This window comes from Meriones unguiculatus, chromosome 19, assembly GCF_030254825.1.
Source record: "Meriones unguiculatus strain TT.TT164.6M chromosome 19, Bangor_MerUng_6.1, whole genome shotgun sequence".
Classification (NCBI taxonomy): Eukaryota; Metazoa; Chordata; class Mammalia; order Rodentia; family Muridae; genus Meriones; species Meriones unguiculatus.
The window spans coordinates 36,515,544-36,543,003 of record NC_083366.1 but is presented as its reverse complement, the minus strand read 5'-3'; the positions used below and the strand labels follow the sequence as shown (position 1 = coordinate 36,543,003).

Below are 27,460 nucleotides of genomic sequence, written 5' to 3'. Positions count from 1 at the left end.
TCATAGTTTGGTAAAGATTTCCAGACAGAACTTTGAGAGAGACCTGCAAAACCAAATCTTATATTCATTATTCATGTCAATTAATCAAAAATATATATACAAACAAACATAACCAAGAAGCTATAGAAATAAGTTATTGCAAGGACAATTTCTGAAGTTTCTTCTTGGATGAGCGTTTTGTGTATTTATTTGCCAGTCCTCTGTGAGTTTCAGATGTAACAAATCAAGCTGCTGCGCCATCTGTTTTACTTCATTAACTGAAGCTTTTTAGTCAAACCTTTTCATTGATTTCTGGCTACACACTTGCTACGCTTTGGAGTTTTACTTAAAACAAAATTCTCCAGTGTGACAGAATTACCTCTTATTTTTTTCATATTTAATTTCAGATACCCCGGAATGCTGTTCTCAGGATGTGTCTGTGCTCTTCTGAACAAGCAGATTGGCGCTCCGCCTCTTGCTTACTCACTTAGCACACATACATACGAACACCAGGGTGGATGGGGAACATGAAGTTGGGGTAGACAGTGTGTCTGTTAGTGTGGACAACAAAAGGCTGAGGCACTCGTGCACACTCTCCAGTCGGAAAGCAGTCTGAGTGTGTGAGCACAGGATGGAACAGGTGGAGAGCCCTTTACTTCAGAGCGAGACATACGCCTTCATATGCCTTGCTCTGGGGTGGCAGGGGAGGAGTGCAGGCAAAGAGAAAAGGGAGCACTCTAGGGGAGGTTGCAACAGGGTGAGCCATGATCTAGCATGTGCGGGTATAGCGTGTACAGAGTCGGTCAGTGAGAAGACTCATGTGAGGGAAGCAGAAGGGAAATGGTGGTGAAGAAGGGGGTCTTCGAGGGCCAATCGGTGACACGATGAATCCAGTGACATTCAGTATCCAAAAGATACTCATCAATGTCACATGGATATGAGAAGCAATGGTAAGGAGGGGGTGTTAATATGCTGGCATTAGTGTTATACATATAAAATTGAGGAGCGGGGGCAGAATGAGAAGGCAGGAAGTGAAAAATCACCTCTGGCCCTGGGGACATGCCTGAAAGACTGAGAAATCGAAATTAAAATGCAGGATGACTTGACATTTTGGAGGGTAGAGACAACAGTGGGTGTGTGTTCTTGAGAAAATGAAGCACAGAGAAAACTCCAAATGCAGCTGGTCTAGGATTCAGCCTCGCGCTGGGTGTGAGGTGGAAGTCTTGTGGAACAACTCTGTAAAAGTCATAGCAATTCACACTGAGAAGGAGCTTGACAACTGTTTAATGAACGCACAGACATGTGGACTCGTTAGCAACAGCAGGGCCCCCTCAAGGGAGCAGTTCTCAGACAGCAGCAATACAAACTGAAGGATATTGCTCTCTCCCCATTTAGCACCCCACTCCCAGCACCCTCCGAAAGAATGAAAACAAGCACAGAGAGCAAGAAAGAAAAAAAAAATCAGAGGGTTAGGACAAGGGGAATTTTTATCCTGAAATGTTTGATGGCATCACTGTGTACCACAGAAATCACTTGGTGGTCACTAATGGTGGAGAGGTGGTGATGTGAAAGTTCTATAATATTGATTGATTGGGGAGAGGGCACAAGAGTATCAAGCCTGTGGTGAAGTGCTTACGGATAAGATGTTCTCCACAGGGGACTGAATGTACACAGTTTTGTGCTGTACAAGGATGCATTTCTCAAGAGCTAAATGCAGACACATCTGTAGGTGCTGCAGGGAGGCAAAAATAAGCTTGCAACTCTGTTTGACTGTCAGGAATCAGACAACCTGAGTGTTTGACCTGAGATCGTAAGGGTCTGGGGACGATTTGGATTTTAGGAAACTAATACAAAGTTTAAGTTTCCTTTGAAAAAAGCTTTAGGGTCTTTTTCTTAGTTTGCATAGATTTAAGAGTTGTGTCACAATTATCCTTTAAACTGTAAAAGTCATTAAGCAATCTTGAGAAAAGTATTACTAACGAGTCACAAAATATTTGGGGAGACTACTCAGTATTTTTTTCATGCATTTGAATGTTTGGTGCCTTTGAACTTGCTCAGCCCATTGCTGTGTGATAGGATACAGAGAGTTGGTCCTGTTCACATTGATCTCAGCCTAATGTTGTAGGTTTAGAAAACAAACAAACAACTTCAAATAAGGGCTGAGTCAGGAAAAAAGAGCTTCTCCAGGCTGAACAAAACCACACGGCTCTCAGTTGTCTAACTTTGCAAAGAGACTGTCATTGTCTTCTCAATGAAGCTACTAAATGCCTACTTACTTGAGGCTCAAGAGGACGTAACCTTGTCGGAAGACAGTAGCTACTACCACATGAGGAAGAGCGTGATGTTCTCTGCACCAAGGCCTACTGCATAGGACGTATAAGGATTTCCTCTTATCAATAAGTAAAAACCAGAAGGCAGGTTTTAAGTTGAGCTTTTCAGAAAAGACTAGTAGAGTCCTAGAATGTCACTCTGTTGACTGGTGTCTATATGTCTACAGCTTCAAGGTGTTCAGTCCTGCAATGTGTGTGGAATAAAGCACTGGCCCTCGGTCATCATCAAATTCTTCATTTCTTGTGTGTTTGGAATTTCCCCAAAGTGCTTTCTTTCTTTCTTTCTTTCTTTCTTTCTTTCTTTCTTTCTTTCTTTCTTTCTTTCTTTCTTTCTTCAAACAGGCCATCTGAATGGGGTGTGAAATCACTATGGGATTTTCTAACAACACAATCCAAGGCTTCTATACGCTTTAAAAGAGCATCAAAATGAGTCTTCACACTCTACCCAACAGATGCCATATCATGATTTTCTTGTTGACTCAAAAGCTTCCCTAGCTTTGACAGAAAGAATCTTGTTTGTAGTGGTACAGCAGAATAGCGCATGGAGCTTTTCCTGTTCTAGGGAACACTGTACCCTGAGTCACTAAATTTTAAAAATGGCAAAGAAAGTTGTAGTTATGCCCACCACAGACCTTGATGGAGTGAGATTCTAGCAGGGGGCCAGGTCAGTGTCTGCTTCATGAGAACCACAGGCTTTCTCTATATGATTCCTAAAGATGTGAAAATCTGCATGCCACTGGTTTTGACAGAGGAAGTGAAAGACCAAGTGGCTCAGACACGGTGTTCTGGATTCAGGCTATGTGGGATAAAATATAGGTACGAACTGAGAGATATGTGATCAAATGATGTGCACAGGACAGGTTCGCCACAGCAGTAACCATGGAAGTTCCTGAAAAACCCCTCAGAAAACCCAACAACAACAACAAAAAAGACTGACCACTGCATGTAAGAGCAGTTTCCGTAGCATGGGACTAGAGCTCTGCCTCCCCCTCATTCCTTTTCAGGATGCTGGGAATTTTTGGATCTTTCCAATTCTTAATACAATCTGTTTAGTATTTCAAAGACAAAACGTATCTTAAAAATAGGATTAAGTGATTCAAAGCAGGTTGTCTTGGATGGACTTAGTAGGTTTGCCTGGCTACATTCATCTAGGAAGTTCGGGGCAAAATTTATCTGAACCACATCCTCTCTGCTGTGTTATGTGTTAGTCATGGTGGGGAGGTTCCCAGTGGAATTTCAGAGTAACTGCTCCTGGAGATGTGGCACTCAGCTTCGCATGGCTTAGATATATCTTATTAGTTAAACCATTTGGGGTACTGGTGATGCAAATGTATTGCCTAGCATTTGCAAGGGTCAGAGTTTAATACCAAACACTGCAAACAGCAACAAAACCAAAGCCAAAAAAGAATTCAGCCCCCTGGCTTGTTTGGTCACTTTTCAGCAGCCCATGTGCTCTCATGTCAGCAGTAATTTCCTTTCAGGTTCACCTCACTGCGCTTTGCCTGCTTAATTTTCTGGCAAGCCGTTGGACAGTGACATTTTATTTTATTTTTTCAGTAGACTAGCATTCAAAATGACTAAGCCTCCCTGTAAATCAGCCTGTGGGAAAACAGTGGATCAATAATAGAAATTTCCCTCCTAACACTTAAAAAAACATAAAGCTCAGTAATCCATCGGGAGAATTTGAAACACAAATGCAAACCACATTCACGCGAATTCTTGATCAGCACACACTGTATACATAACTGTATTAGCAGAAATTCCTTAAGATGAAACATGCTTGTGTGATGTGTTCTCTCCCAGCTACATGGCTCCATGGACTGACTTTTCTATGCCATCAGATCTAATTCTTTATGTACTTACAAACATAAAAATGCCAGAAAGAAAAGTGAGCAAAAATGAAGCCGTTGTGATGCTGATTATGTGTCATACGGTTGCCAGTGAATCACAGACTGAGTGTCCACAGCCAGCAAGAGAAAGGGGCCTCCCCACAGCTGTTATTTGTGCTCTAGTTATTGCTGGTTCCCAGGGAGCACCAGTGACCAGCAATGACTGGGATGGAGGGATGGGGAAGTGAGGCTGGGCCACAGAGCACACAACCCAGAGGTGAAACAAGCACATATCTGCACAAATAGCAACTCCAAAATGAACTGCTTCAAGTGGGATGTCCCACTGGAACAGGATTTCAAAAAGAAAAAAAAAAAACACTCAGGAAAAGGAATCAGTGTGACTTGGAGATTACCAAAGGTTTATTTGGAATGACACAGCACTGAGAACACAACTGTTACAGATGGTTTGTGGTACGGCATACATCACCTCGTTCATTTTAGAATGATCTGTGAAGATGAGCTGCATAAATATAACGTGGAAGTATATAGGAGCTTTTTGTAAATAGGTCCTTCTGCCCCCCTCCCTCGGCTAGCCAATCACATAAAGGCAGAAGTGATGACTGCATAGTTGCTGGTCCGGATCTTGTATTTATCTGGACGCAGCAGCTGGGCAGCCACACAGCCAGGTCCCGCTCTCTCCAAAGGGGCAGCAGCATGGACGTGCTATCTGTTACATCATCCTGAAAACGGCACACAACACACACAGACACTGTCAGCTGTTTTGGCAATGGGATGAGTGGTTTTGCACCGAGGCAAAACTGCAGCTGTAATGCCAGACGGAATAAGAGCAATGCGTGTATCGATGACACTTAGAGGCGAAGAGCTACAGTGGAAAGGGAAGGAAGGGATCAGCTATGCATATGTAGCCATCTGCATACACATAGGTCCGGCAGGCAATGGGAACTAGCTTGGGCGACTGTGCGTCCATACGTATGTATATAGAGGTGATGGGAGAAGACGGTTAAGAATGTTTGCAGCTGTTTAGTTTTAAACGCGGTAAACTTGGAAGGGAAAGAGAGCACGTGCTCACGCCGGGCAAGGAAGTAAGATGACGGTCTTTCTACAAGATAACTCATCACATCTGCAGGGCAGCCACTGGACACCACACACTTGATGCAAAGAAGTCAATGTCCCGTCTGGAGAAAGCTACTTTAGACTTGGTGGGAGGGGGGATCGAGTACCAGTGTTCACAGTTTGACAAAGCACAAATCAACCTCTATTGAACACAGGGAACAAAATAAGGGTTTTTCCCCCCCTTAATTTGCTATTTCCCCTTCTTACAGTTTTTTCATACATTTTCTATTGATCCGTCTTCCCAAGGGTTATCTGGCACCAGTCTGTCAATCGTTAAGAGTGTAGTAGCAAAAGTGAACTCTTCCGCATTTCACGAAGGTTTAAAAACCCAGTCACGTGACTCTTTTTTTTTTTTTTTTTTTTTTTTTGCACCATCCGCAGCCCTACTCCAGGCGTCGGGTGAAGTTCTCTGGGAAGAGGCCTTTGTAAGCGGCCAGGTCTCTGTGCTGAAGCCAGTCTGACTCCTTCACTCCCACCAACCAGCCTGCGTCCTGCAAGACAAGATCAGTGTTTCAGAGTCCGGCAAACTGCTGGCCACGGCCACAGCACCGAGAACTCACATAACAACCCGTTCAGCTAGTGCTGTGGCCTTCGGATGCCACACTACTATAAAACACTGTAAAAATTTGGTAGTTGGAAAAAAAAAAAAAGAAGAGATAGATAATCTAAGGTATGCGTGTTATTGTTCATAATTAACTGAAGGTCAATTTTAACATTCTAATTGTGTGGAGGGCATATTTAGTTAGCATTAACTGAGCTGTAAGTTGTTAAGGAAATGGGATTTCACATGAAAACGTGGAATTTGATGAATACATCCAATTGTCTTTGTGATTCACAGTAGAACAAGGATTGAGGAAACAATCCTTGGTGCCAAGTAGGGTCCAACATTTTAAAGCTGTTACATTAGACTATAACTCTGGCATGGCCACCACATGTCTTGTGTGTGTCCTGGGCCACGTTCTTATAGGAAAAAACTGCCCCACAGTTCACACCATATAGCCCAAGAAAGCAAGTTATACAGGGCTCACTACTGAATAATGGACGTAAGTGCTGCCTGGTATTACTGCCGCTGCTGCCTCTTGTTTCACGTTTATGTGAGTCACAGAGAAATCTGATGCTCTGGTATTCTTGCTGGAGACAGGTTCTTTCTAAATGAGTTTTGTTTCTCTCATAGGTACCATCATGCAAATAAAGACATTTAGCCATAGAAAGGTTAGAGAGCTTAAGCTTGGATGTTCTCCTACAGAGAGACAACTTCAGCAAGTGAGAATTGCAGGCTGTTCCCTGCCCTTGGCCTCCAGAGAAAAAGGAACATGGAAGGACACATACCGCATGGACAGCAGTGGGAAATTATCATCTTTATTATGTTAACCAAAGCAGGAAAGAGAGCCACTTACAAAGAGGGATGGCCAGATTTAATCTGAACCAATCCTCCATGAAGCTCAAGTACATCTGATAAAAAGAGGTCCCCAAAATTAAATAAAGTGCTGGGTACATTCCCTTCGATATCATCTAAGACTGTAAATTGATGTTTCTATAAAGACAAGAAATATAAGCACTTAGACAGGCCAATTTTTTGAAGAGAGGGAAAAGAAACACCTTACAAAATAACAGAGGGGGAAAAATGCCCCAATAAACTGACTGATAATACTCTGCCTGATGAGGAAAGTTGCCCTCCTTCAAATTATGTCACATACGTGAAGGACAAAGTTATACCTAAGGTAAGAGATGATAAGTAAATATTTTCCAAGCCTCTAGTATGCACATCAAAGCTCAGTTCCCCTCCCAAGGCACGTCTCTATTGGGTTTTATTTACAGTGAGTCAAAATCTAATGAGGCCAAATAGAGCTAGGCATTTTCAAATTGTTTCAATAGATAAGCAGCGACAGCTACAAACCCATAATGAAGATGCATTCTAACACATTACTCTGGAACACAACTTTAACTGTAAAGCGAAGGATATTAGGCAATGTAAATCTTTAGCTGAGGGAAATTAAAATTTTAACTGCCTGAAATACGTGGTAGAGAAGAATTTTCAATTTTGATTATGGTGGAACAGCTCGTATTGGATAAATGCTTTTGCACAGAGAAGTGCTCAGATAACTGCATATGTGTGTGTGTGTAAATGAACCTGTACATAGACAACTGTTTTAAAATATGATTATAAAATGTAATAAGTTTATATGTAGTGAAGTGGGCACAAATCATATGCAGAGCCAGCGAAGGGCACTAAGAGTGGCAAAACAAGCAGAGAATAGAAATATTTGACCTTTGAGTGTAAGGAATATGGATGAAAACAGATTATTTCAGCTTCTCCCAAAGACTGTCTCCATTCTGTAGGCTGCAGGATTATAGAATCTGAGGCCACAGAGCAGCCTATCCTAACGGGTGGAGAAGTTCTGGAAGGAGGAAAGTCCTCAAGTAACCAGAGACACGTTTCTTAAATCCTAGGCTGCGTCTATACATGAGATTTTAAGAACTAGGGGCGAGAAACAATAGCAAAATGGCTGATATCTGCAAAGAGAGTCCTAGCCCTGCCAGTAGAGGATGAGCTTGGAGTTTATATCGTGAGTGGGGCTGGAGTAGGGCTCAGTGGATAGGAGTGTGTACTTCTGCAAGCTCCAGAGTTCAGTTTCAAGCACCTGAGCTTGGTTCTTAGGAACCACCTCAGACAGCTCACAACCACCCTTAGCGCCAGGCCAGGACATTTGATACCCGGCCTACCTAGGCCCCTGCCTCATGTGACATGCAGCTACGTAAGCACACAGAATGTTTAAAATGAAATAAAAAAAATAAAGAAATCTTAAAAAATAATGCACACCAAATTAGGAGAATTGATGGGGAAAAAAAAAAAAAAACAACTACACCACAGAATTTTTATAGACAACTCCCCTAACAATATCTTATGATTTAGAGGTAGAAATACTGTCCTAGGGCTAAGAATTTATGAAAGGTCTATAGGGGAACATTTTAAGAAAATGTAAAATAGTCTTCCACAAATTTAGGGTGATAAGTTAGTAATTTAAGTGCCTGCTGGAACAGAACTAAATAGCCTTCAGATACAGAAAACAGAATCGAGCTCTGTGCAGTGTACTGTACACTAGTCAAGTGTTAGTAAAAATGTTACCAGACCCAAGGACAAAACCAGTAAAATAGGCCCCACAGACAGTGGGTAGAAGTTTGCCCTCATGCCATACAGATTTTTGAATTATCAGTTAAACATCAATTATTCTAATTTTTTTTCAAGAATCTGAGTTGAAAGGCAGTGATCATGAGACAATACGTGGAAAATCATAACAAGGAAATGGAAACCACATAAAAGGACCAGAAAGAAATGGTGGAACTGCGTACTGTGATGCTGGCATTGGGCAGCATAAATGTAACAAACACAGAGCAGTGAAACAGATTCTTATCAATTACAATAGTGTGATATTTGTCAATTCAGAAAGAACAGGCTGTTAGGCATTAGCCCTGAACTTAATATGATTAGAAATCAGAAACAGAGAAGAAAAAGAATGAGGTAGGAAAAAATTAAAAAAAATAATATCTGATAGTTATGGGAACTAAAATGCTATATGTCAAAGAAGCAAAATGAATCCAAAGTATGAAAACACACACACACACACACACACACACACTCTAGCATATTTCCATCAAATTTATCAGTTATATTGTTTATGGGTCAGAGTAACCAAACAACAGCTGAGTTCTAATTATAAACAACGGGGACCAGAACACAACATCTTGAAGAGCTGAGAGGGGAAAAAAAAAGCCAGCCTAGAGTTCTTTTCCTAATGAAAAATCTTTTGACATGAATACAAATGTAGACAGGTTCACAAGATTAGCTGTTAGCAGATCAGCATTCAAGGAACTGTTAATGGGAGAAAAATTAATCAGAAAGAAATGAGGATACTCAGACATATCTCTCTGTGTGTGTGTGTGTGTGTGTGTGTGTGTGTGTGTACACTATACTGGTAACTATAAAAGACTAGCTCTTTTGTCTTTTTTAAAAGGGGTATATTACAGTTAGTGAAAAATAAATTAGTTTATATAATTGGTGTGATGGATAATCTCAATTGTCACCTTGATGAGATGTATGCCTAGGGAATAATATGGCACACCATTGGTTCTTACGAGATATGGAGGTGGGAAAGCCCATCCCCATAACCCCATCACGACGGAGCTACCGGCTACTATGCCTTCTCTGCCACAGTGGGCTGCATCTTCTCACACCGTGACCCCAAATAAGCTTTTTCTTCCTGAAGCTGGGTCATGGAAATGAGGATGGTAACTAATACAAAGATCGGTGCCGTGGAATGGGCTTGTGCCTGTGACTCCCTGCCCGTGTGGTTTGTAGGTATTTGGAACTGTTCTGTGGGAGATCTGAGGAGAGTTTGGATCTGTGGGCGAGAGCAGACCTTGGATGCTGTACACACAGGCTGATAGGAGATTCTGATGTGATTCTGGAAATTAGACTCTTGAGAGAGTACAGGAGGTGAACAGTGACTGAGCCATGAGGCTGCAGTGAGGAACCAGGACTCTCATGGGCCATTTGTGTTTTATTCTGCCAAGGAACCAGGCTGTGTTTTTGCCTGTGCCCTGAAAGTATGAGTGACATTAAACTAAAAATTAAAAATCAGTGGGCTAAGTTGTTTGGCAGATGGCATTGCAAGACAGCGTAATATCCAGACTGGGGTATGTTAGTAGCCCAAGGTTAGTGCATTGGTTTAGATTTATAGTGTTAAAAAAAAGCAGAAAGACATAGAAAATGTGTAGTTTAAGGCAAAGAGCTTGGTTATAAACATAACTGCTAGGGGCAAAGCAGCCCTTATCAGTTAATATAAGACCTGCCACTTTGTACTGAGAAAATAGGAGAGCTACTGGGATCAGTAGATTCCAGTCACCAAAGACTCCAGCTTGCAAACAAACAAAGTTATTTGAATTTCTTCATTTGAAATATAATGATTGGAAGAAAACAGCACCGCAGGCATCCTGACAGAGTATGGGCCACTTAGTAAAGTGGTTTTCTAGGCTCAGCCTTGAAATCACAAAGAAGCTACTCTGACTGTGACCCAAGGAAGCCAGGCTACACCTTGAACTGAAAGTATAGTTTTGCTTTTTCCATGGGGTACCCATTTCTTTTTTTCAAACATGCCATATACAAATGTTATAGGATCCTGAGGGTTTGCACCAAGGTTCCAAGAAGCCCAGGTCTAGCAATGTGTAGCAGTCAGATTTTCTGCATGGGGATCTAAGAGGGAAATGTACAAAGTGTGAAGGTGAAAACCAAATTGCTATATCCCACAAGATACTAGAAAGGCAAAGGATGTCTGGCAAGGAAAGCTTGACACAGTCAGTGAAGCCTACCCAAGAGAAAGGACATAGTGCTAAAAAAAGCAGTGCCAGAGGAGGTGGGGACAGTGAAGCCTGCTGGAGCACAGAGGATAACTCCACAAGCTGAGATGCTACACAAGCTGAGCTGGGGTTGCAGGATCGGGTGCTGAGTCTGCTGGGATTCTGCCTGGCTTCAGTCCAGTGTTTCCTTAGTCTTTTCCAATTCCTTCTTTCTGAGGATGTTTACACTGTGAAATTGTATACTGGAAGTATGCAACAGGATTTTCTTTCCTTCTTTCTTTCTTTCTTTCTTTCTTTCTTTCTTTCTTTCTTTCTTTCTATCTTCCTTCCTTCCTTCCTTCCTTTCTTTCTTTCTTTCTTTCTTTCTTTTCTTTCTTTCTTTCTTCTTCCTGGCCTTATAATTAAGAGATTGTGAAGTCTCAGTTGAGACTCCAAACTTAGATTTTTGAGCAATGTTAGAATTGTTAAGACCCTGGGGGATGTTGGCGATGGACTAAATGTATTTGCATTGTGAGATAAAGAGGTCAAGGATGAAACATTATCTTTTGCAGTCATGTGTTTTGGTTATCAAGCTGACAAGGGATATTGTCAACTTGATTAAGTTGATAAATGCCCAGAGCATTTCATGGGGTGTGCCCTAGGACTTTTCTATGAGTGCTTTACCAGTGAGGGTTAACTGAGAGGAGAGAAACTATCCTAAATATACACAGTACTGCCCTGTGGGTTGTGACCTCAACTAAACGAAAAGGAAATCTGAGAAGCCCAGATAAGTTCTGGCATGCCCCTTTCTTTACTCCTCATCTGCCAAGGTGTGAGGAGGCCAGGATGCACATTTCTACTGCCATGGAGCCAGCTGCTGTCAGACCTTCCCAGCCAACTATGATGAACTGCAATTCCCTCAGTTGCTTCTCATCAAGTATTCAACCACAGCAATGAGAAAACCAACTAATTAAATGGAATTTTAATGCTTTACAAAGCACAGGGATGTTTCTGCTTCTGCCTATATTGCTAATCTCTGCTTTACCAACTTTTGTTCACAAGTAGCCAAATAATTAAATAATAATTTTATTAATCCTTTTAAAGAATTAATTTAGAGCTTAACAACTATTGTTAATTGTAAGGTTTGGGGTTTTTTTTTTTTGGACATTTTTGTTTCCTGGGTTATTGTTTTTGAGTGTGTGTGTCTGTGTGTATGTGCCTGCGTGTCTGTATGTATATCAACGTGTGTGTGTTGAAATTTGATTTTATTATGTAGTTCAGAATAGTCTCTAACTGGTAGGCATCCCTATCAGTATTTGCCTGCTGAGTGCTAGGATACAGAAAGGAACCATCATTTCTGGCTATTGAAGTGCTACTGGTGGTGTTCAATTGTAAATTTATTTATTTTTTATCATTTCCTTCTTTTCACTATATTTAAATACATACGTATACATAATTTTACTTATTTATTGTTATGTGTATGGCTGTTTTGCCTGTGTGCCTATGCATCCTATGTGTACAATGCCTGTAGGCCAGAAGAGAGTGTTGGATTCCCTGAGACTGAAGATACAGAATGTTGTGAGACACCATATATACCTAGGAATGAAATATGAGTTCTACAGATAAGCACCTTTAATTGTTGAGCCATCTCTCCAGACCAAGCATGACATATTTTTTACTTGTAATATTATTTATTTGATAAATTTATCATTTAGAAATAGGTTTTTAATTTTTAAAATATTTGGAGCTTTAAATCATATCATTTTTTAAAGTAATTTCTAACTCTTACAGAGGTATAGAATCTGAGTGTTTAGACATCAGTTGATTTATACTGCTAAATCAAAAGAAAGAATGATATGTTGGCATATAAATGTTAACTTTAAAAGCCATGGTTTTAAACTTTATTTTTAGGGAGAAGACCTATAAATACATTTCTTTGAAATTACTATGGGAGTTACAGCTCTTCTCTGTAAAATACATGTTCATAGGCTTGTTTATACATGCTTTACATTCCATTTCAGGAATTCCCAAATATCTAATAGGAACAGTCTTGGAGTTCCTAGCACCTTATTATCCAATCATTCTGCTAAGAGATACATTTCCCAATTGAAGTATAACTTAAGTTCTGTGCTCTATAATGGCGGAATCCTTAACTGTAGGTTCAATAGGATTGAACAAAGGCTACATGGGTGTGACTCCACCAAGATGTGAAACATTTTAACCTCCCTATGTTTTCCCAGGTTCTTTCCTTGGGTAACCACACCACTTCTGAAAGGGATGTTTAGTTCATGCCCCGTGTGAGGATTTCCTGAAATGCAGCATCTCTAACAAGAAATGTTGAGACTAAAGAAAAGGTCATCTCATCCAATTGTACCGAAACAAACAGTCAGCAGCTTTTGAATGGGTACCCTGAAAACCCAGCTGATGGACTGCTCAGGGCACAAGCCCGTAGGGCCTCTTCAGAGTTGGCTTGCAGCATCTTAGAAAACAGAAATGCTTCAGGAAGTCACTTGTTCAACTGACCCTCAAAAAAAAAAAAAAAACAAAAAACAAACAACAACAACAACAAAAAACAACGTGGCCGGACACACCTTTCAGCCTTATGCATTACCTGGTCGGCTTCTGAGTCTGAGGGGACCACGAGCACCACATCACCCCTCTGCAGGGTAAGCTCATCGGAATTTGCCGCCTCGAAATCATGCAGGGTTTCCACCTGCAACACATTAAAAGGGACTGATTAGTTTTAGAAAGAAGCTTCGCGTGGTGGCTCTGCCTGTAACACCAGCACCCAGGAGTCTAAGGGAGGATGCCAGCCATGACTTCAAAGCCAGCTTGGGCTAACTAGTGAGCTCTAGACAAACAAGGGCTGTGGGCTACACAGTGAGCCCCTGCCTTAGAAAGAAAGAAGAAAAGAGAAGGAAAGAAGGAAAAAAGGGAGGAAGGAAGGGTAGAGGGATGGATAACGTGTTTCCTAATAAGATTATGCAGAAACTGCTAGGAGCTTTCTCCAAGTAAATAAAGGATGAAAATACATATTACAGTTCTGCTATGGATGCAATGTGGCCTTCTGCACAGGAAGGCTGGGTTCCCCAGATGTGTGGTGAGAGGCATGGAAAACAGTAGGACAAGGAATGTAGTAGGAGGCCCCTGCCCTCAAGGAATTAGCAGGTTCCTCACAGGACCGTGGTTATTCTGCCAAAAGTGTACAGAGAGTGAAATTTTTTCCGTGCTCCAGCTTTCTGTGTCATCATGTGACTGTTCCTTTTAGCATGATAGCATCTGCCACACACCCAGAGCAGAACCACTGCCAGTGCAGTTCTTTGAACTTCCCATTGTGAGCTAAAAAACTACCCATCTTTCCAAAGACCTAGAATCCAGCATTCTAATATAAAACAGGCTAATACAAACCCCAGGGGGAGAAGAAAGCCTCAAAACCCTTTTGGGAATACCACTTTTTATTTATTCAATACCCTTGCTTCTTGTTGACTTATATGAAGCCATTCATATCTATATTTATTAATTCAATGTACTATGCAATAGCTGAAACTTTGGCTTGTTCATTTTTTTTTTGTTTTGTGTTTGTTTATTGAAACAGGGTTTCTCTGTGTTGCCTTGGCTATCTTGGACTCGATTTGTAGCCCAGGCTGGCATAGATCTCACAGCAATTCAGTTGCCTCCCTGAGTGCTGGGATTACAGGTGTGTGCCACCATACCCAGCTAGCTTATTGATTTTTACTAGATATTTTATCATCACTGATGACTGCTTAAGTTGAGCTAAATGTGCCAAGCTAAAAAGATGTTTTGTAAAATAATGAAAAAATAAAACGAGGCGAAGTACCACTTGAATGTTATATAAGAATTACTATTTAATTAAACAAGTGGATGTTTTAAAAAATAAAATTTCACCCTTTTCTATCTTAGCACTTTTTGCCATGACAGCCTGTTTTTTCTTTGCACTTTTAAAAAATTAAAATTTCTGCATCCATTCCTCCATTGAGGGATATCTGAGTTGTTTCCAGGTTCTGGCTATTACAAATAAAGCTTCTATGAATATGGTTGAGCAAATGTCCTTGTTGTGTATTTGAGCATATCTTGGATATATACCTAGGAGTGGTATAGCTGGATTTTGAGGAAGCAGTATTCCTAATTGTCTGAGAAAGTGCCAAATTGATTTCCAAAGTGGTTGTACAAGTTTACATTCCCACCAGCAATGAGGGAAGGTTCCCCTTTTTCTACATCCTCTCCAGCATGTGTTGTCACTTGAGTTTTTGATCTTAGCCATTCTGATGGGTGGAATACTACTCAACAATTAAAAACAAGGAAATCATGAAATTTGCAGGCAAATGGTGGGATCTAGAAAAGATCATCCTGAGTGAGGTATCCCAGAAAGAGAAAGACACGCATGGTATATACTCACTTATAAGTGGATACTACACATATAATATAAGATAAACCTACAAAAAGTTGTACACCTAAAGAAGCTGAGCTAGAAGGAGGACCCTGGGTAAGATGATCAATCCTCACTTAGAAAGGCAAATGGGACAGACATTGGAAGAAGGAGAAAACGGGAAACAGGGCAGAAGCCTATCATGGACGGCCTCTGAAAGACTCTACCCAGCATTGTATCAAAGCATTGTATACTGAGACTCATAAACAAACTTTGGGCAGAGTGTAGGGAATCTTAGGAAAGAACGGGAGATAGTAAGACCTGGAGAGGACAGGAGCTCAACAAGGATAGCAACAGAACCAAAATATCTGGGCCCAGGGGTCTTTTCTGAGACTGACACTCCAACCAAGGACCTTGCATGGGGATAACCTAGAACCCCTGCTCAGATGTAGCCCATGGCAGCTCAGTATCCAAGTGGATACTCTAGTAAGGGGAACAGGGACTGTCTCTGATATGAACACAGTGGCTAGCTCTTTGACTGCCTCCCCCTGATGTGGGAGCAGCCTTGCCAGGCCACAGAGGAGAACAATGCAGCCAGTCCTGATGAGACCTGATAAGTTAGGGTCAGATGGAAGCGGGGGAGGACTCCCCTATCAGTGCACTTGGAGAGGGACATAAGAGGAGATGGGGGAGGGAGGGCAGGATCATGAGAGGAGGAAGGAGGTGACTACAGCTGGGATACAAAGTGAATAAACAATAATTAATATAAAAAATAAAAATGTAATTAAAAAATTAAAATTTATATTATGGAAAAAGCAGAAAGACTGACACATTGAATACCCATCTCTCAGCTTGAGGCTAGCTCTGACCAGTTTTATTTTTCCCATATTGGTTCCTTGCAAACACCTGCACAGTCAAGATGAAAAAGCTTGCCTGTGAAATATGTATTTCATATGTAGACTAAAAATGATCAGAGCTATAACTGTTACCCCAAATTAATTTATGCAATGAGATCAGAGGTCCAGAGAATAACTGAGTAGTGTGCCTTGGGTCACACTGCAGTGTTTGGCAAGCTAAGGAAGTGTCCCTCCTGCCCCAGCCTTGCCAGGTACAAATTTCCTGGAGTTTACAGGTACTGCTTAAACAAAGAGGTTTCAAGCCCTAACTTTAATCCACATGTTCAATTATTTTGGACCATATTAATCCCTTCATAAATTTTTTATACCTGCACCCACTTCCAGTGGGAAGGTGGCAGTTTCCTTTTGAAGGAGGGACAAAGAGAATAGATAGAGATATTCAATTCCATTCTTATGAACACAAATTATACATACATATATTTAAAAAAAATAGGTATCCGGGCATGGTGGTCTGTGGCTTATTACCCAGATGTCTAGGAAGTTAAAACAGAGGCCCACAAGGTGAATCTGTGCCTATGCAACTTAGCACGAGCCTGTCTCAAAATTAAAATGTACAGAGGTATGTAGCAAAGTAAGCAGAGGGATTGCTCAGCATGTGCAAAACTCTTGAGTTCACTCTCAGTACTCTGAAGCAAAGAACCAACCTAGCAAAATAAGGGCTGCATTTTGAAATACAGTATCAAATTATACAATGCTTACAACTTCTAATCAGATTCTTTTGGGGACCTTATCTGCAACACTGGGCTGTGGTGTTTCTAGGCAATTACTGTTGTTGTTTTGTTGACTGGTAAAGAGGCTTTAGTCCCTGGCCTGAAAAACTTTCTTCCCAGGAATGGAGGGCTGTTTCTTTCTTCCTTTTCCACAGAAGGCCCATAGTGCCTTTAGATATTTATTTTTTGGACAATTTATTCGTCCCTCAGTCTGCCTTTCAACTGGATGGTTCTGTCTCCTGCCTGTTTGGCAGTTCCTATTGGAACCTGGAAGGCATGATGCCCACTCCCTACCCAGAGGCAGTGCCTGTGCATTTTAATTATTCTATTTGGAAATATAAAATGTATTACTGTAGATCATGCTTGCCAAAAGCATGGACGGGGCAGCGGGCGGGGAGGGGGGTCGTGGTTGGGGGAGAAGGAGGCGTGTTCTCAGGGGAGGTCAAGGTAAAGAGAAGCAGATTTAAGAATACACAGTGCAAAAACAAAACAAAACAAAAAACGAAACACTGGAAAACCAGTGTAAAGGGGACTCAAAGAAATGACAACGACCCTGAAGTGACAATACAAAGACCTTGTAGAGAAAGCCAGGAGGCAGTTCCTGAGCAGCATCCCCTGCGGACAGCGAGGAATCCACAGCCCCTGCCAGCGCAGGTGCAGCAGCCTGAGAATCCAGAGGCGTGGGCTCTGTAGCCAGGTCCTGCTTCTCCCCCGCTGGGCCTTGAGGAGCCACATCCTCAGTGGCCGCCCTCGTTTCGGCACCCACAGTGGTGTCGAGGTGTTCTCCTTCCCCTTCATGGTTGGAGGCTGGCTCAATGACAACAGAAGGGATGACCTTCTCCTGGTGGGTAGAGGAATGGAGAGCGTCATAGCCTGGGGAACCACAGGTGTGTTTGCTAACGCGTCAGTGATTTCTCCCAGCCACCTACACTTTCTCTATCTCACTAACCCACAGCGAAGCCCACTAAGTTTGCAGAACATGGGCCCATGTCCTGGCCTTCTCACTGTCTCTCCTGAGTACTAAACCCATATTGGGAATCCTATCCACGTCCTTGAGCAGTCACACTCCTGGAAGACGGGAGGCTTCAATGAGCAATCCAGAGTGGTGGGAAGCTGAAAAGAGAGAGGGTCTGTCCTGAGGGGGCAGGATGCTATCCTAAAAAGAAATTAGAAGGGGGTGGCTTCATGCTGCATCACACTATGTGATGACTATTCATAATTGCCCAAGTCGTGGCTCCTGGGATGTGCTGTCTTTGAATACTACAAGGGAAAGCAAGAGGCACAGCATTTCTCACACTAACAGCCCTATCATTTTACCACGCTCTTTCTTCCTCTCTCCACTATGGGTTTTCTCACTGTGGTGGTCTGAATGTAAATGCCCCACCCCTCATAGACTCATAGGGAATGGCAATGTGTTGGCTTTGTTGGAGGAAGTGTGTCACTGGGGTGTGGGCTTTGAGGTTTCAGAAGCTCAAGCCAAGCCTAGTGGCTCACTGTCTCTTCCTGCTGCCTGTAGATCCGGATGTAGAACTCTCAGCTCCTTCTCCAGCACTATGCCTGCATGCCACCATGTTTCCCACCATGATAGTAATAGACTAAACCCCTGAATGTTTTCCCTTCTAAGAGCAGCCATGGTCACGGTGTCTCTTCACAGCATAGAAACCCCAAGACACTCATCATCTGTGCTTCATTCCTTTCCTCTGTCATGAGTGCAGCTTCCTTTCTTCTTTGCTAAGCTTCAGCCACAGGCATAGGAAATCCATTCCACACACAGACAGCTACATCCCAGGCTAGTAGACAAGAGACCACTAAAGATCCCTTTCCTTAGAAGTCCCTCAAGAAACACTGACCTGAGTAGCAGCCGATTCAGGCTCTGCTGTTTGAGGACTCTGGCCGCTTGCAACCTCAGGGCCTTCAGCATCTATTTTGGATCCCTCTAGACTTTCTCCTTCTTCAGCAGGAATGACTGACTTTTCTGCCTCTGCTTCCCCATCAGTGGGCACTGTAGTTTCCACAGTCTCATTAGCATCTGTTCCTGGAGGGATCTGTAAGGGAGAGAGCGGTCACTGTATGCATTAAGAGCCTCCACAAGGCCTCAGCCCCACTGCTAAGGGCCCCGTGCTGAGCTGCTTTGCCACTTACTGTGAGCAGAGCTCACTCTTCCCAGAGCAACCAATGACACAGATTTTGCATCCTGTGGTAAGTGATCAAATGTCACTCAATGCCTCATGTGAGAATCTCCTATTATGAGAATCTGGTTCTTCACAGAAAATGGGCAATGGTGCAAATGCAGCTCATGTCTTTATTTCCTTTATTCTTACTTTGTTATTAGAAGCACCTGCATTCACAAAAGTGATCCTCTTGTGTGAATTGTAGCTGATGCTTAATTGAAATGAATTTTAAATGATGGTAAACACTGAAATGAGTTAAAATTATATGAAGATCTGTGGTTTTGTGAATGACTGAAAATTTCAACAACAAAAATAAATTAAAAATTTAGGAGAATCACATCACTCATTTTAAGTAAACAGTGATCTATAGATGTTATTGTCACTGCTGTCAGGAAAAGTGACGTTAGCAACAACTTAGAAAAGCATCTTAATTTCGAGAAGAATAATGGTTTATTGTTGGTGAAATCAACAATTTTAGACTGGGATGGAGCTCAGTGGTACACTGTTCCCAGCTGAGGCTCTAGTTTTAATGCCAGGTATTGTAATAAAAAAAAGAACAGAGGGGGAGAAAAAAGGGAGAGGCAAAGAAATAGGCTTTCACTAGGATACTAAAGACCAAGCAAGTTTTCTCCCACACTAGGAACTATTCATACAAATGATATGAATGAAGTGACCCACAGGCTCAAGTGAGGAAGACAAACTCTTTAGTCATAATTCTGTTCTTTTTGCTTTTCATCTGTCTTGACTAAAGTCATACCTATGAACAACCCAATGGTTTCAATAGCTTTCAACAAGATGAATTCTAAACACATGCAGACAGAATGGCAAACCAGCCTACACACACACACACACACACACACACACACACACACACACACACTCTTATAGATGAAAAGCATGCATTTCTGTTTCATAATATGTACCTGTTCTTACATAAATTCTTTTGTACATACATGTTCTGAGCAGCACACAGTAATTGGTACTGTCTTAAGTGAATTAATGTTAACTTCTTTAGAAGAAATACATTAATTTTTTATGACATATTGATGGTATTACCAAGGGTAATTTTTCTGTTGTGTTTTTTTAAAGATTTATTTTGTTTTATTTTGCTTATGTATATATGTGATTGTGTATTCACGCACACATACATGCAGGTCTCTGTCGAGGTCTGAAAAGGGCATCAGATCTCCTATGGCTGCAATTACAGGTAGATATGAGGCACCCAACTGGGTGTGGGAAACTGACCTGGGGTCCTCTAGAAAAACAGCAAGTGCTCTTAAGTACTTAGCCATTTCTTCAGAAACATCAAAAATAATTTTAGAACTCACCTGATGTAAGTAGAATCATTAGCTTATACATGATTATTCCCTGTCTGTCTTTCTGTCTATGGACTGTATCCTATTCTATTATCACAACATATACATGTCACAGCTCTTCTTTGGCTAGTAATCCGAACAGGCTCTGTTGACTGAATCAGCTTGTTCTGATGCTAACATTGCTGCGACACCAGTCACCAGCAGGTGGAGACCAGGGACTTGGTCTAACTGTTCTGTATTGTCTGATCCTCATCAGGCAAATACTCCAGCCTCAGGGCCACAACAATTCATGTGATCTCTGTCACACTGAAGGAACCTAGCCTGTAGGAAAGAGCTGAAAGAAAGAGTACCAGCAAATAAGCTTCACCAAAACACTGAGATGAACAATGTCAGAAAAAGGATGCTAAGAAAACTAGCATTTTGACTCCTGAGGAAAATGACATTCAGAATGTCATTTTAATTCAGGAAATGAAGGTAAAAAGAATATTTCTCAATTCTTTGCATCCACTAGTAATAGATTTCCAATCCTCTGGCTATGCTCAATTATTATTTTTATTTTACAGCTTACAATACTACACTCAGCTGCGTTTTAAATTTCCTTGTACACACTCTGTTTCTCACCTGAATTTTAGAGTGTCTCAAGCCACCTCTTAGGCCTGCAATGTCTTTCAAATGTTTGCTTTACCAAAATTTTCCTCCTCTGTATTTACTGACTAATGGAATAACATAAAAGCCTAACAGAAAGTAGGAACTTACTAAAAGTAGGTGTTCATACTAGATTAAACCAAGAAAGGATGGGAAAGTTTTTGGTTAGCTTTTTGAAGATAAGGAAAGAGAACCCTTTGCTCTGCTTTGCTTGCTGCAGTAGGTATCACAGATCATTGCACAAACCATTGCATTATCCAGGAAGACAGGATCACAGAAACTGCTGAAGGAACCATGCAGTATCACATTTTGCCAGAACTACACTATCCATTGCCTAAGTTGTTTTTTTTTTTCCTAATGGGAAATGTCTAACGAACAAAGAAAGTCTGAAAGCTTCTCCCCTGAACTCAAGCACCTGCTGTTTCCTATGACAATTAGGTCCACAAGAAAGATTATGACCTTTCTATCAAAATCATTTGAATACCAGTAACTATATTAGCAAAACCTGGAGGTCTAATTATGGGAATATAAGATAGCAACCACAGAGGTATCAAGTCTTGAAAGAGGGATCAGGTTTACAAAGGCTGAGGTCCCCTAGCATGGAGGGCGGCAGGAGAATTTGCAATCAATGAAGCCATGTCACTCATTCTTTTGTACATTTACTCCTTTGCTCAGTTACATTAACTACAAACAACGCCTGAAGAGCAGCTTGCCAGTTATTTACCAGTTGTAGATGTGGACAACTGCAGATAATTTGATTCTTCTGCAATTCAGTATAGGACTCTTGCGTGAGTTGGTGTGTGTGTGTGTGTGTGTGTGTGTGTGTGTGTGTGTGTGTGTGTGTAAAACCACACGTACATGCACTTTCTGATTTATTATTTCTGGTATATATGCATTTTATGATTTAATATTCTAATATATTTAATATTAAATATTAAATATTTAATACTCTCTCTCTCTATGTGTTTGTATTTTCTGATTTAAAGAGGATAACAGAATTCTAGGTTATCTCCATGCATGGTCATTGCAATCCTGTACAACAGATCGTCTGGAGGAATCTCCATCCTTGATCTCAAGCTGTACTACAGAGCAATAGTAATAAAAACTGCATGGTACTGTCATAGAAACAGAATGGTGGATAAATGGAATCGAATAGAAGACCCAGAAATAAACCCACACACTTAAAGATACTTGATTTTTGTCACAGAAGCCAAAACTATAGAATGGAAAAAAGATAGTATCTTCAGCAAATGACCCTGGTCTAACTGGATGTCTACATGTAGAAAAAAATGCAAGTAGATCCATACTTATCACCCTGCACAAAACTAAAGTCCAAGTGGATCAAAGACCTTAACATAAAACCAGACACACTAAATCAGTTAGAAGAAAAAGTGGGGAAGAGCCTAGAACTCATTGGCACAGGAGACAACTTCCTGAATAGAACACCAACAGCCCAGGTTCTAAGATGAAAAATCAATAGATGGTTCTTCATGAAACTGAAAAGCTTCTGTAAAGCAAAGGACACTGTCATCAGAACAAAACAACCGCCTACAGACTTAGAAAAGGATTTCACCAACCCTATATCTGACAGAGGGCTAATATCCAGAATATATAAAGAACTCAAGAAGTTAAAAGGCAACAAATCAAGTATTCGAATTAAAAAATGGAGTACGGAGCTATACAGAGAATTCTCAATAGAGGAATATGAGGAATATCAAATGGCAGACAAACACTTAAAGAAATGATCAACATCCTTAGTCATCAGGGAAATGCAAATCAAAACAACCCGGAGATTTCACCTTATACCCATCAGAATGGCTAAGATCAAAAACTCACGTGACAACACATGTTGGAGAGGATGTGGAGAAAGGGGAACCCTCCTCCATTGCTGGTGGGAATGTAAACTTGTACAACCACTTTGGATATCAATCTGGCACTTTCTCAGACAATTAGGAATACTGCTTCCTCAAGATCAAGCTATACCACTCCTAGGCATATATCCAAAAGATGCTCAAGTATACAATAAGGACATTTGCTCAACCATGTTTGTAACAGCTTTATTCATAACAGCTAGCAATCTGGAAACAACCCAGATGTCCCTCAACTGAGGAATGGATATAGAAATTGTGGTGTATATGGTGGCAGAAACTGCATGCGAAAGAAAGAAAGAAAGAAAGAAAGAAAGAAAGAAAGAAAGAAAGAAAGAAAGAAAGAGAAAGAGATTGATCGTGTTCATTTAAAAATTATATCAATGGCATTTTATTATTTTTGTATTTAACTATTTAACAGTTCTCATAACATTGAGTGTTTTTAATGCTATACACTGTGAGAAAGGTCTCTTGGGTTCGTGAGCAACTATAAACACCATCAATTTAAATATCAGACTGCTCTATCTCTAGTGTGATTGAGTGAGTGGTTTTATACACTACTTCATTATGAAAATTTTCAAATAGAAAACTGAAGAAAATTATACAGCAAACATTTAATTATCTACCTAGCAACTAACAAGTTAGTCATTCATTTATTTATGTTTATATAATTCATGTAAAGTCAGTAGAAATATATTTCTATAAAGTGTTTCAGGATTATTCTGGAGATATCATATTGCTATGCATTTGATAACATCCCTTGCTTCCTTCATAATTGTCAGTTACTGGCTTGGAGTAGATGCTACAAAGTGCGTGGAAGCTCTGGGCTGTTCTAACAACTTCTGACCTTCTTTTGAGAAGGGTAAGTCTGAAGCAGGCCTCTCTGTTATTTGCTTGCAGAACTTTTAAAGCTTTGTTTTAAAAAAATTAATTAAGCTTCGAATTAAAAATTTAACAATATGTTTAGATGTTATTGTTAATTAGTTTTGTCTTTGTGTGATGTTTTCTTAGCATATATTGTACAGAGTGATGGGTTTCATAGACTTTTCGTAGGTATCCTGTTACTTGGACTATGTTTCCATATTTGCTTTCCTGTTCTATCTCCTTTATTCCCCCCTTTTTTTTCTAAACACTCTTCTTCATTGTCAACCTACAAAGGACTATATTAACTGCATAAATGAAACCACACACATTCACTTGAGAGAATATGTCTCTTGATAATTGTGATTTCTTATGATCCACCCTCAAGAATTCTTTCAATTAGAAAACTTCAATTCAACATGTCATGCCTTGTCTTGAGGTGTAGATCTCTGCCCAGGCCCTTCTTGAGGATCAGCGATGGTCCAGGAGTTGAATCTTTCCTTTTGGCCTTCCAATTGGTAGCCTTTGCTCTGCTTTTCCTCTGTGCTGGGAGAGCCTGTGTCTGTGTTCCTATCATGAATCACTCTGTACACAGTTGTCCCTGGTCCTTACCATTTGACCCTCTAATCCTAATTCTAAGATTGCATTTTGTTCTCTTAAAGTCCATTCTTACATCCTTTCCATCTGACTCTCAATGATTCTTCTTCTTGTTGATGTCATCTTGGATTTCACTGTCAGATCATAGTTTCAATTTTTTCTCCCTAGATTTTTAAGGAATACTTTTGTAATCTGTTCTCTAAAGTGAAACTTTATCTCATAAGCAATACTCTTCCTTTTCTGTGTTGCTTTATATGACCTATGCTGCTGCTTTAGAACTGTTTCTATTTTGCTTTTGAACTGTTTCTATTTTGTTTAATTACTTCAAATTCAGCCTCAGCAGTTTCTATGTGTTAGAGACATTTTGTTGTTGCTGTTCCATTTTGCATCTCATCTGGGGACATCCAGATGTCCCTTTCAGGTCAACAGCTGGAAGGCATTTTCTTGATTAGATTTATTTTTTTAATTTTAATTTTTTATTTTTGTCAACTTGACGCAAGCCTGGCTTATCTGGAAAGAGGAAACTTCGATTGAGAAAATGTTTCCATCAGATTGGTCCATAGGCAAGCCTGTGAGGCATTTTCTTGATTAAGGATTGATGTAGAAATGCCCAGCCTACTCTGGGTGGAAGGTCTAGGTTATATAAGAAATCAGACTGAGCAAGTAAGTAGGAAACAAACTAGTAAGCAGCATTCCTCTATGGTCCCTGCTTTAGTTCCTGCCTCCATGCTCCTGTCCTTATTGAGGTCCTACCTCGGCTTCTCTCAGTGATGGACTGTGATAGGGATGTGTACGTCAAATAACCCCTTTCTTCCTCTATTTGCTTTTGGTCATGGTGTCTATCACAGCAGTAGAAAGCACAACCGAAGCAGGGGTTTGTCAAGCTGTTACCTACAATAACCTACTTTGACTATACCAAATGTGTGTCAAAGGTATGAAAGCATGATCCCAACAGCATACTGCCAAAATGTGGGCAGTGTAGAAAGGCACCTCCAAACTCAACCATCATTTGCCTTGTTGGCTTGGCTATGACTTAAGTTATCTCTATGCTTTCACTCATGGAACAGCCTCCTGGTCATAGCTGACATTTCCAGAATATAGCATTATAGAAACTTTGATGTTCTTTGTCAAAATTCTCTTTTATCACCAATGCAGAAAATCTGATGTTCTTTGTAAAAATTCTCTTTTATCTTCAATGCTGAGGATTACAACAGAAGAACTAATAAAAGTTAACTTTATTTTTTATGACATTTTAGTGTTTTCAATTTTTTTCATCTCATTTTCACTTATGCAGTTATTTTACTTACACTATTTCTGGCATAAACGACACAAATGGTTAAGTGAAGACTATAAGAAGTATATATTACAGGTTTTAGATAAATGATACATTTTGATAATTGCAGGACAGTTTATATTGGAGTCAGAATATGGTAATATTCCTTATGTTTGCTTTATAGAGATAAGTGACTGAAAATTTAGGCTTTCTAGTTTATTCAATTCAAAAGAATAATTCTAATGCACAAAAGGGCTACTGCTGTCAATTTTTTTCTAATATGTTCATCCTGTAACTTGGGCAAAAGAACTGTATTTACTATGAATGCAACACTCTCCCAGTGCTGTCACAGAAGTTTTGTATTTGTTGCATATTTTCTTAACAGCTCTATTATAGCTTATTCCCATTTCCTAGAAGTTAACTGAGATGACGAGTGTGAAAGTAACCTGCTCAAACAGTAAACATGTTTGTAAGGATCTGTCCAAATTTTTTTTTTGTCATAACAATCTGTACCCCAGAAGATAAACATCTAAATTAGGGAGGTCTGCGGTAATCCTTAGAACTTGAGCGCCACCTACAGACACCCTAGTGCTAGCTCTCAAACCAGCTATGTTTGGAAGAGGATGCCTAAGTATGCTTTCAAACAGCTGGTGTGTGTCTATATGCTCTTGGAATGCCACTCCTTTTTTTCAGTTCCTTCTTTTTATTAACTCATACACAACTACTTATCTTCTGGTTTGTTGAAGCAGTAAGTGAGACAACACTTGTCACAGTAATGTCTGTCAAAGTGGCTGGCAATGAAAACTCCAGCACCACGTTCATCAGAAGGACACTCTCGACGAAGCCAACTGATTTTGCCATTTTCATCCACCTTATAGTATTTCAGAACAGTCAAATTATCCTTCTTTCTCTTATGCTTATTCTTCCTGGGAGTGGTGTAGGACTTCTTTTCCTTTTCTTAGCACTACCATGGAGTCTCAACACAAGATGAGGGATGGATTCGTTTTGAATGTTGTAGTCAGACAAAGTACGGCCATCTTCCAGCTGCTTCCCAGCAAAGATCAGTCTCTGCTGATCAGGAGGAATTCCTTACTTATCCTGGATCTTGTTGGCCTTTACATTTTCTATAGTCTCTGAGGGTTCAACCTCGAGCGTGATGGTCTTCCCCGTAAGGGTCTTCACAAAAATATGCATCTTGGCGGAGGCTCCACCACAGATGGCGGATCGGAAAGCGGAATGCCACTCTTTAAGTAACTTTTTCCTACTTTATGTACTATTTGGGAACTAGTGAAGACATATCACATATCTCTCCTAATCAACAGCATAATTTGCAACTAATTCAGAATTCAAGAAGAGGTTAGTTGGTGTCCTAGTTACTTTTAATTGTCAATGTGACACAGCTTAAAGGGAAGCCACAATTAAATAATTTCCTAGATCAGATTGGCCAGTGGGCATGTCTGTGGAGGCATTGGCTTGACTGTTAATTGATGAAGGAGAGATGAGTCTACTGTGGGCAGTTCCATTCCCTAAACAGGTGGTCCTAGACTGTATAAGAAAGGTAGCTAAGTATAGGTTGAACAAGTAGGACAGCAAGCAGTGTTCCTTCATGGTTTCTGACTTTAGTTCCTGCTCTGACTTTCCTCACTGATAAACTATGATATGGAAATTTGAGTAAAAAAAAATCCTTTTCTTTCTCAAGTTACATTGGTCATGGTGTTTATCCCAGCAATAGAATGAAATCAGAATAGTTGAGTAGAACTTTTCTACATTACTTTTGACAATTATCTTCTAGGTTTCACTCTTTAGAAAGTTATGGAAAGAATGGGAAAGTACAAAAGCCTACTGATCTTTGGCTGAATTTCTCCATTGCAGTACAAACAGGAACATTTCACAGTATGTTTGCCAGCTAAAGATGAATGTCATCCCAAAGGTGGAATCCCCTGAAGCTCTGTGTTCTCGTTATCCAGATGAAGAAAGGAGATAGAGTGAAAGGAGCGCTGGAGTCAGGGCTGGAGGTGGATTGCTAATTCTCTTTAGAGCCGACTGTGTAAAATTACAGAGGACAGTAGCAAAGGGACAGAAGCAGTGGGAGTCCCAACCACAGAGCAT

At 40.6% G+C, this 27,460-nt stretch overlaps 1 protein-coding gene and 1 pseudogene across 2 annotated transcripts in view; both read right to left on the bottom strand.

Moving 5' to 3' along the window:
• Positions 1 to 4,530: 4,530 nt before the first annotated feature.
• Positions 4,531 to 27,460, bottom strand: part of Amph (amphiphysin) — a 203,236-nt gene continuing 180,306 nt past the window's right edge. For both annotated transcript variants that reach the window (XM_021658839.2, XM_021658840.2), the window contains exons 18-21: positions 18,471 to 18,665; positions 17,195 to 17,461; positions 13,218 to 13,319; positions 4,531 to 5,763 (exon numbers count right to left, since the gene is read on the bottom strand). In XM_021658839.2, coding sequence (XP_021514514.1) covers positions 5,656 to 5,763; positions 13,218 to 13,319; positions 17,195 to 17,461; positions 18,471 to 18,665 — 672 coding nt within the window. In that variant the 3' untranslated portion in view covers positions 4,531 to 5,655. The remainder of the gene's footprint in view (positions 5,764 to 13,217; positions 13,320 to 17,194; positions 17,462 to 18,470; positions 18,666 to 27,460) is intronic.
• LOC110562154 (ubiquitin-ribosomal protein eS31 fusion protein-like) lies at positions 25,605 to 26,545 on the bottom strand (annotated as a pseudogene).